General features: G+C 31.5%; 1 protein-coding gene across 2 annotated transcripts in view; it reads left to right on the top strand.

Annotated features, from left to right (window-relative positions):
• Positions 1 to 4446: 4446 nt before the first annotated feature.
• The window catches only part of LOC119641815 (serine-rich adhesin for platelets), a 135702-nt gene continuing 129506 nt past the window's right edge, over positions 4447 to 10642 (top strand). For both annotated transcript variants that reach the window (XM_038040674.1, XM_038040673.1), the window contains exon 1: positions 4447 to 4697. In XM_038040674.1, coding sequence (XP_037896602.1) covers positions 4667 to 4697 — 31 coding nt within the window. In that variant the 5' untranslated portion in view covers positions 4447 to 4666. The remainder of the gene's footprint in view (positions 4698 to 10642) is intronic.

Below are 10642 nucleotides of genomic sequence, written 5' to 3'. Positions count from 1 at the left end.
CGATGAGTGAAAATGAAAGAGAAAAAAATATTGCGTGTAAGCTTCATATGGAAATTTTTCTTTGCTTAGAGGAGGACTGAACTATTATTAAATATCATGAATATGGTGTTAATTGATATATTTTACTAATTTATTTGTATATTTATTTTTTTTTTTTTAATTTCTTATGTAAAGTCTCAGTTAATGGACAAATCTTTCATTTACATTTTTAAAAAAAAAGCGCCATCTCTCCACAGTCATAAGTTTCAAGTTATTTACGTTTCTTGCAGTTTATGTCCAAACCCAGAGTCTGAAGAATTTCATAAATTTTTGCCACCGCTTAGTTAACAATGTTGTATTTTTACGTAGTTTGTCTTCCAAAGCATAACCTTCTGAAAAAAATAAGCTAAAAACGTCTACTTGAACAAAAAGCGAAGCGCAGAGGTGACTAAGTAATCCTGTCCTCACTTTTCTTTTTCTTCTGTTATTTCCTTTTTTTTTTGCATTTGCCGGAACCCACTTTTCGTTTTGAAATGTAACTGAAACCGTCAGCGTGGTAAGCAAACATTTATAAACGAATTTTTGCCATTTAGTTGTTATTTAATTTTGTTTATTATAATTTAATTTCGAGATATATTAAAAATGAAATTTGCTACGGACTTGTGTATAAACTGAATTTTGTTTATTTTATTTCTTTTATTTGTTTTACTACACTATTAGCAGATGAGCAACTTAAGCAGCCCTAAAGGATTCTTTGAAATTATATGTTCAATAACATATTAAAAGAAATTGATGTTGATATGGCATTAACCTGCGATCTGTGTTAAAAACGGTGAATCTATATTAAAAACGTAAAAATGACGAATTGTTGTTAATATATTTTTGCACCGTTAAGCAAGGATAATGTGTTTGCGACATAAAATGAAGAACTCTTAACTTTCTGCACAATCTTATTATCTTAGTTAGGTCGCTTTTATTTAATATGTTATATTCCAAAACAATAACTGTTCTTCTTCTTTTTGCGATTTCGGTGTATGTAAGCACAAACCAATCTTTCTTCTTATTAGTAGTTTAAATGGTTTCATAAACCATGAGATAATTTTTTATGTCCTGAGATATTCTATGCATTAGAGAGAATATAAAATCTTACTTGCGATATCTCCCTAATTTGGCTCTCGAATGTAGACATTATCGCATGTAAGATATTATTTTGCCCATTGGAATGTCATAACGAGAAATAAGGTAAAGAATAAAAACGGTTATACCCTACGCAACTTGTAGATAAGTTTATACCTATGTATGTAATTTTAAGAAGGAGCTATTGTAAGCTTGTCTTTTATTATATCAATTAATTAACAAGCATTCGTGTGTAATAATGAAATTTAGTAAACAATGTTTCTTTAGTTTTTATATTTTGTATAAATTTTCACCTTAAAGTATTAAAAATTACATCTTTTTGGCATGACTTTCTTAAAAACCCTTATATAGGAACTGACTCTCACTAAATCCAAATTTTTGCAAACTTTATTTTGTTTCTTTCTGCCGGTTTTTTCCAAGAAATATTAATAATTAAAATTTTTTTTTCATTTAAAGAGAATTTCAAATGAGGCAGTATATGGGCAGTGGTCGAAAAAGTGGTCAAATGTAATTCAATACGTTACCAAAGCATCAGAATAACATACTTCTTCAAAATAGGACGAAATGTGCGACCTGTTGATAAAAACTAGCAGCGCGTCGTCGGACATCGCACAGACAGTTGCACTCGAATCGATTCAGAATACGATTGTAAATTGATCGGTACACACAATAAATATAGCTTAAGGCTACGTACAACATAATACATTCTATACCACCATAGCGTAAAGGGTAAGAAGCTCGATGACCAACCTTTCATTATATTCATCCTTCATTTAGGCACATACATGCACATATATAAGCTTAACGGAAGTTCGATTTGGGCCAAGTACTTTAATAGTGGCTTATGTGCGGACATTTAAATGTAGAATAAAGCAAGGATTCACTTGATATAACGATCATATGTAGGATTGTATATAGATAATGTAAGCAGTATCATAGTTGCAAATGTGTTTCAAATGACTTCATATGTCGCTTTGTACAAACTAGCAACAGTAGCTAAGTAGACATTCTTTCTCGGGTACTTTCATTTCTATTCGGTACTGATTTTCCAACTTGATATGAAAGTTTTACGAGGGAAAAATCTGAAATCCTGTTTGAAGTCATAAATCTTATTATCTTATTATCAAAAATTTAAAGAAAAAAGAAAATAAATAAAGGAAAAACGAATAATAGATATTTAATTTTTAACTAAATTAAATAGTAAACTAACTAATAACTAAAAGCGGATTTTCCTGCACGTATTGTAAGTTCATACATTTGTTTGTATTTTAATAGGTGCAATAGTTTTCGACTAATCTTGTGCCTGCAAAATTTCGTTTGACTGCTTGAAAGATTAGGCAGGAAAGTAAACAAGCGAAAATCGCACAGTTTTTTATCGAGAAAGATATATTAGCGAATGATTTTTTCCGTATACTAATTATCAAGTATTGATAAATGTTTATGTGAAGTAACGTGTTTTCTTACTACGGCGAAGCCTTAACATTCGAGAGAGCAGAAACCTTGATGGATAAATAAACTTAAAATCCCAAGCTACTCAATCTAAGAGATTCACAATACTTTAAAAAGATAAATAATTTGCAAAATTAATATACTCCTCAGCGAATCATAATGTGTCGTTACATGCAAAAAAAATTAGTTAATTGCATTAAAAAATTAATTAATTGCGTTAAGCATCTTCTCATTAATATTCTTCTACTTACCTTATTGAATGAATTTCACTTGTCAACTCTTACAATTGTTAATTGATTCATTTTTCGCGGGTATTTAGTATTTACCACGTGTGTGCGCGAAGACTAAATTAGGATTGCGTACGGCTCAGTTTTGTGTTTTTGCATTGCAATTGTTATGGCTAATTTAATAAATAAATACACGATCTTTCATTTAAATGGAAAATAGTTGTCTTTTCTTACCCCTTTTTTCATATACACTACAAACATAATGAAATGCAGCATAGTTTTTAATTGCAATTACTGGCAACACCTTTAAGTAAGGTTCGCGTGAAATTCACCATTTAAAAAAAATCAAGCAATTTATAGAAAAGGAATACACACCACAGACAAAAGCAATGAAAAGTCTGCCATAAACAGGTTCGAGAGTTCCTTTACAAAAATAAATTATAAACTAATTTTGAATAAATCGTTGAATTTATTAAGAATGAAGTGAAAAAAACTAGAGCTTAAGATGTTTTGTGCAAAATTATGAAAACTAAAAACACTATACGAAAAATGAAAAAAAAAAACCAAATAGTCGAATATTAACAAAAATATAGACAGAATGCAGTTTTGGTTTTCATTTTCTTTAAAAGAGCAGCATGAATGTACGTGTGTACGCGTTTAATATAAGTGAAAGAAAAGAAAATGAAAGACCAAACAAACGAGAAAACCGTCAAAAAGAAAAAGAATCCGGAAAGTCAAACAATCGAGGAAAATATTTCTTTTTTAAATCTCTAAAACTGTTAATTAAGAAGAAAAAGTGAAATTTATATTAAAAGTATTTCTTCTCGACTTGTGACTGCTAGATAAAGTGAGAGGAAAAGCGTGAGAGTTAGAGAAAGGGACGCAAGGAAAGACAAACAGAATTCTCTTTGCTGTATAGGTATTGCATGAAATGACTTTAGTTATATATTTATCTCGCTTTTACGCAAAGAATAACACGGAATGTGAAAAACTATAAGAATATAATACCTATTGTGAATAATCATTTGTTGAAAAACATAAGTTTTACCTCTTGTGTCAGTGGTGTATTTTTAGTTAGTTGGCGGTCACTGCTAAACTAAACTCGTGATAATATTTTCACCACAGTTTAATATTAAGCAGTTGCGGCGACGGCGGTTTAAACGTAGTTATTAAAAAAATTGAAGAAAAATCCCTATAATCTATCATGAGAAATTTCTATAAATCGCTTAAAATCACAAACTCAATTAGAAAATGTTTTTATTATAAGATAATTCGCAGGTTCCTCTGAACCATTGTAAAGTTAGACATAATTTTAATGTGGCGGCTGTGTAGAGTAATTTTTTCCTTCATTTTATTCTGGTTATATGCATAAGTTAATGTCCATGTGCGTATGTTTGTTTAAGTGTGTGTGTGTTTGACCGTGTATTACACCTCGCTGTTATGTTATTTTTTTTTTTTTTGTATTAGTGCGTCGACGTACGATTGTTGATTTCTTTTTGCGGTATACTTAAAAAAAAGAAGAAATTATAAGAAGAAAGAAAAACTTTCTCATATCATATCTGGAGTTGTATAGAGAGAAAATGTAAAAAATATATCTAATTAAAAATAAAAATAAAAAAATTATATATATTATAAATATTTAATATCACGTTAAAATCAATATAAATTTTAATAAAATTAATAATTATAATAAATAACCGCCCAAATGTGTCAAAAATATTTAATGTGTAATTTATTATCGATAATTGTGTTTAAGAAGTTAATCAAACACCGCCAGTATTACTACTGTATGTGTTATTACAGCAATTATTACTTCAATCTACTTTCAAATCAATAGTTTTGGGAATAACGTATTGTGCTTCTAAAAACTGCCAATGAGTCGACGTCAGTCATTGGATCGACCAGGTATTTTTACAATTAATTATTAAATTAAATACATATATACATATAAATATAATATATATATATAAATATATATACATATACATTATACAGCATATACAGGTAGATATATACCGATATTTGTGTATACAGAGCCGCATGTATGTATGCTTTTACATATCTGTACACACAAAGACGGATTCTTCTCCGAGTTCCATTTTCATATTGATTTCTATACCAAGTTATTAATAATTCACCCTAATCAAAGCAATAGTACACCTTAGCAGCTGTCGTGGTGAGTTTTTCCTTTTTTCCTTTTCATTTCTTTTGTTAAATAGATTTCTATCCATATTTGCAAACGGTGTATTTAGATATTATTTAGTTGTAATCAAGAAAAGCGATGTAAACAAACCGAATGAGCGCAGTGTTGCCATTAATGGGACTCTCTTATATACTCACCATTAGAAAAATTTTTATTAATTTATCTTAACGTAGAGGCACATATTGAGAAAAAAATGCTACTTAAGTAAATATTTTACGATTAGTTAAAGATTATTAGTGAATTCATAACATTGTTATATTCATTCATTCTCTATGTGTAAATTATTTAATATTTAATTAGTCATAAATTGCTCTTGGCTATTGGGATTAGGCTCTTGAAATCTTAACTGTTCTCTCAACCAGATTGAATTTCGATATAATATCCAGAGAAAGATTCACATGTAGGCACACAACTATGATTTATATCTTTTATGTGTGTATACTTTTAAGCTTCTATCCCACGTTTTGATAATTTTCAGCTACGCTTTTTATATATATTTTATAAAAACTATGTGTTCCTCACTAGAATACTAAGAGAAAACTGGTGACGTTTCAAAGCCAATTATCATATAAATACATTTTAACAAGTTTTATGAAATGTATAAAATCTTTTTGAAAGGTTATTGTAATTGCTGATACGCACAGATTAAATTAAATTGCTATATTGCCAATGGCGCTATTGTAGTCTGCGTACAAGAAGTTTGAAAAAAATAAAATAAAAAACAATACATTGCTTGGATATTTTTTTAAAAGGAAATCGGTTGCATCGATATTGGATTGTCTTGTTAAATGTAGAAGGCGGGGAAATATATTTTTTTCCACACATATCTCGCAATTGGCGTGCAGGCATTTTCAAACATGTACCCAACTAATATAGGGGCACACCCACAACCGGTACAGGTCCAAGTTGCAAATGAAACTCTAAGCCATTGCAAACATGCAAGATTTTGGCAAACGATAACGGTAAACAACATCAGTTCATTTTCGAATCATAGTGAGATGTTAAGATTGCAATTTAGTTCAAATACGCGCAGTGATAGACATCTTGCAAACAACTCTGAACATGTTAAACAGCTCATAATTACATTTACATTCATTACATTTAATAAAGATAAACTGCTAACAGAAACGAAGGAACATTATCTCCTAAGGAAATCGATTAAATTGAACCTAAATAACATCTATACGAAGGAGGCCACACAACATGAGCATACGCAAATACTGGTCTAACTAAGCACATGTACAGCTTTTTTGTAATATAAGGATCCTTAAGCTCTTTCACCCAACTCTTAATGTAATCTAGCCCGAACCTAGCTTTACTTAAAGATTGCTCAATGTACAAAGCAGTACGTCTCGATTCCAAGGAGAAGGAAGAAAGCATTTTAACATCATCAGCCTAGATTAATATCTGTATGGATTTAATTACAGAGGGGACATCATTAATGTATAAATTAAATAAAAGGAGACCTAAGTGCATCTGGCTTAGAGCACGCCAGAAATAAAAGCTTATCCACTTCGTTAAGTGGAAACAGTTTGGAGATCAATATATTACGGTCAACTAAGCCAAATGCTTTACTAAAATCAGTATATATGACATCCGTGCGAGAGCCACTAGAAAAAGCAGTTGATCTTCCTTTCAAAATCCCATGCTGGCAGGGAGAAATATAAAATTTAATAGAAAAAGCTAAATGCTGAGTAACAATTCGCTCAAACAATTTAGGTCAGACACTCAGTTCTCAACGTGACACCAACTCCACATTTGTAAAGGGGAATCTACTGTTCCAACACAGAGGGTTGATTTCAAGGACTGGGTGAAAATCATTGAAATACACACGCGCATTTAGTTTTTGGGGCGCAGAAGGAACGAATCAGTATTATGAGGACAATCCCGAAGAGTGAATTCCTTCATTAAGGATCCAATGGTTTACCTTAAAAAATTTCCATGTTTTCACTCGAAACTAACAACTTAAGATAGCTCAGAGTTGTCAGGCGCTAGTCTAGACACGAATATTGCCTTTGTGGGGAGTAAAACCGTTAGGCAGACGTCTTCCCTATTAGAAACGATAAGTTTCACAGATAGAGAATTTGATTTCCAAGAAAATTGAGGGAGTGAATACACTTGCTTGAGCAGCTTGTGAGAGTTGTCCAGCAGGGTGACCAGCAGATACAGCTGAACATCAAAGGAGAGGCGGATTTATTATTTTCCTTAATATTCTTTAGAGATGTAGACATCCATGCCACTTCTGCATAGCTGACACGAGGAGGGCTTCATGGATTATTGGTAACATTTGTATTACCCGCTGAGTATGGAATGGAGGAAACACTAATGTTGTTTGTAGGCAAGAATGGAACCGGATTCGCCAATGGCTGATTCATAAGATTTGTTGTTGTCGATGAGGAAGAAAAGGAATGGTGACGAGCAACATGGAACGACATAAGAGATTTAGGCGAGAACGGTACGATGAAGTACCGCACGCCACACTGGACGTAGGTATTTTATCGACTGGAGGAGAAAGTGAGTGCTCTAAGTACACTCGTCGAACATTGTTTTAATTTCTCAAATCTTCCGTACAATGCCACGAGATTTTTAGTTAATTCAGAAAAATCATTCCTCGCCGTAGTGAAAAACTTTTAAAACCCGCTTTCTTCAGTCAGGACAAGATGAACGTAATTTCGAAGGATCTCGGATTGCGACCGCAGCACTACCAGCGATAACTGCACATTTTGGATGACCAAAAACATGAAAATAAAAAATAAATTACAAAATTTTTATACATAAAGTAAAAGACACGAGCACAACGCATGCGCAGAGTTGCCAAATCCCTTATGTCTTTGCTTGTTTCTGTTTTAAATATGACTGGATTTGTAGTCTTATAATCTGTTTGAATATCTTTTTTTTTAAGGCTTAGAATCGCAGACCACATAACAAGATTAAACCTGCCTATCCGTCTGTCCATTAAGTTATTAAAATTACAATAATACAAAACCTAGAAATTTCTTTCATTGTTCACAGCAACCACACTTCCGTCCACGATTACAATTCCATTATTTTGACTTTAGCCAAAAAATGATCTAAATTAGTCCCTGCTATGGATATTTTTTTTTTTTTTTTCAATTTTCCGAAGTTCCTTCAACTTTTTGAATGGGAACGGGGGAATGGGGGAATTTTTCATAATTTTGCGCCCACAAGATAGCATCTGCCTGTAAGTTAAACAAATAATACCCAATACGTTCGTAAAATGGTCGCTGACGATTTTTGGGTAATGCCAATCGTCAAACGAAATATGCCAAAGTTTCATGTACTTTACAACATGCAGTTGCTTGGGGGCAACGCGAAGTTCACGAAATTCAGATTTTTCTTGAAAATTTGCAAAAGTAGTCTTAGTGGATTTTTTTTTATAAAATGATTTAAGAGGTGTAATCACTTGCTTTTCGGGATGTTGTAGAAACATTTTATTAACCATAGATCTTTTTGTATAAAAAGAATATATTCTTAATGCATCCAGGAACAAGAGGTATAGAAAAGAACATTTAAAGATCGCTAAAATTCTATAAAGCTATCTTAGATATCAATAAATTTGAAATTTACAAAAAAACATTTCAAAAGTCAATAGGAAAACTGCTCACAATATCTCTGATTGATACAAAAAGACTATTTCGCCTTGCAATGTCAAGGTTACTCTTTACAGTAAAGATCCCATGCAGAAGAGATATACACCTTGCAAAGGGAGAACTAAATTAAAAGATTCTCAAGAGAGTAATGTTGTAGATGATTCCTCCGTCCTCTTCTGTAATTTAAATATAAAGCGTAGCACAAACTTTATGAAGATGACTTGAAATTTTAGTTAAAGAATGAACAAGGCCTGCCGTACAAGTTCACCCAAAACCTTGTTACTAACATTCTTAAGATGAGTGCAATGAAGCTCTAGTCGACAAATTTTCGGGGCCATGCTTTTAAAAAAAAAATGCTTTATAACTTTTATATGTTGATTTGAGAAGATTGGTAGTGAAATGCGATGCAGGCGGATATCAAAGGTTATCGCACTAGAAAAGGGAAAGAAAACATTTTTAGCTCTCTAAGCTGTAAAATGTCTTAATCTTAATTACTTGTCCTTTATCTGTAACCTCTGTTAATGAAGTTAGAAGTAAGACGTAATGTAAGAAACAGCCAGCAATGTCACTAAAATGCCACAAATCTTATACCAACATCATCCTATATTGGTTTGTTAAAGCAAAGGCAAAGAACAAAAACCGAACGGAACAAAACAAAACAACAATTGCTAATAAACTGTATATCCAGTTAAACTAAAGCTAAAGTAACGAGTTTACACACTTACCTTACGCGATTGATGGTTATGTTATTGTTTGTTGTTATTGTTTCTTGCAATCTTAACTGCTTTTGCCCTTTAGCTAAAGAGTCAATGTGTGTTATAAACGCATAATTGCTTTTGTTGATTGCTTTTGTTTTTGGTCTTTTTTTTTTTTTTTTTTTTGTTTTTTATTTATTTCTCTTTATGCGGCATTTTAGTGGTTAAGTTTTAGTATAGTTTTTAAATATTGAGCCGGAATGTATCCTTCACCAGGAAAAAAATTGCACGAAAGTTTTTAGAGATTTATTACGAATTTTCCATACTCATCAGTTAACTTAATTTATTGCTTGAAAAAGAGAGAAACAAAAAAAAAAAAAAAAAAAAAAAAAGAATGCAAACAAGTAACAAAGCAAAATGCAGGAAATTTCTTTTATAACCAACCATTACCGGAGATCACATTTTTGTAGAATCGCCGTTGCTTTCAAAGTTTAGGTGCTGTGTAGACGAGGAATACACATCAGATTCAGTTAATTATTCTCTTCTGTTAATGTTTGAAAAAGCGAGATAACGATGTTAAATAGAAAAAAATAAAGAGATAGACAAAGATAATAATGAAAATATGTATTAGTTAGTTGGTGAGTGAATTGATTGGTTAGAGGTATATATATATATATATATATACATAGGAGGAGAACAAATATCGATTTTACAAAAAGAGTATTCATGCTCGTAAATTGTTTATTTTACTGTCAGTACTGTCGGTCGGTACTCTGTGTGGTATGTTCAACAAGACAAATAAATTATAATATTTCATTAATTATGGTTTTCGAAATTTGATGATGTATGCAAACGTTTTTCATTATTTCATTTATTTTTTTATTTACTCATCATTCGCTTCATTGTGTGTGTGTGTGTGTGTGTGTGTATTCTTTAACATAACTTAACATAAAAAAGAAGAAGCAAGATGGCTAACTTAAATATCAATTACAACCAATACAACAACGATTTCCATCAATCGGGGGAAAATACTTTTAACCCTTAATTGATTATTTTCCGCCGGTTTCCCTCGAAATTTAAATAATTTTTTTTTTTTTTTTTTAAGTTGCTACAATGGAAGTTTGGAAATCAATTTCATCAATGACGTTCTGCCATTATATCTGCGTATTTCTTGCTCGAGCGGCATTTTTAACGAGCAAAAGTTTGAATATCAGTTTTTGAGATCAACTTTCTGTTAATACACAGTCCTATTTCTTGTGTGGCCGGGAATGTTAACGTTCAATAGTGGAAAGGTAATATAAGCTGAAAAGCTGTCCCCGACTTTCCACGCTTGAGATAGAC

The sequence above is a fragment of the Glossina fuscipes genome, unplaced genomic scaffold, assembly GCF_014805625.2.
Source record: "Glossina fuscipes isolate IAEA_lab_2018 unplaced genomic scaffold, Yale_Gfus_2 180, whole genome shotgun sequence".
Lineage (NCBI taxonomy): Eukaryota > Metazoa > Arthropoda > Insecta > Diptera > Glossinidae > Glossina > Glossina fuscipes.
The sequence above is the reverse complement of the archived record's forward strand: the minus strand, read 5'-3'. Positions and strand labels throughout refer to the sequence as shown.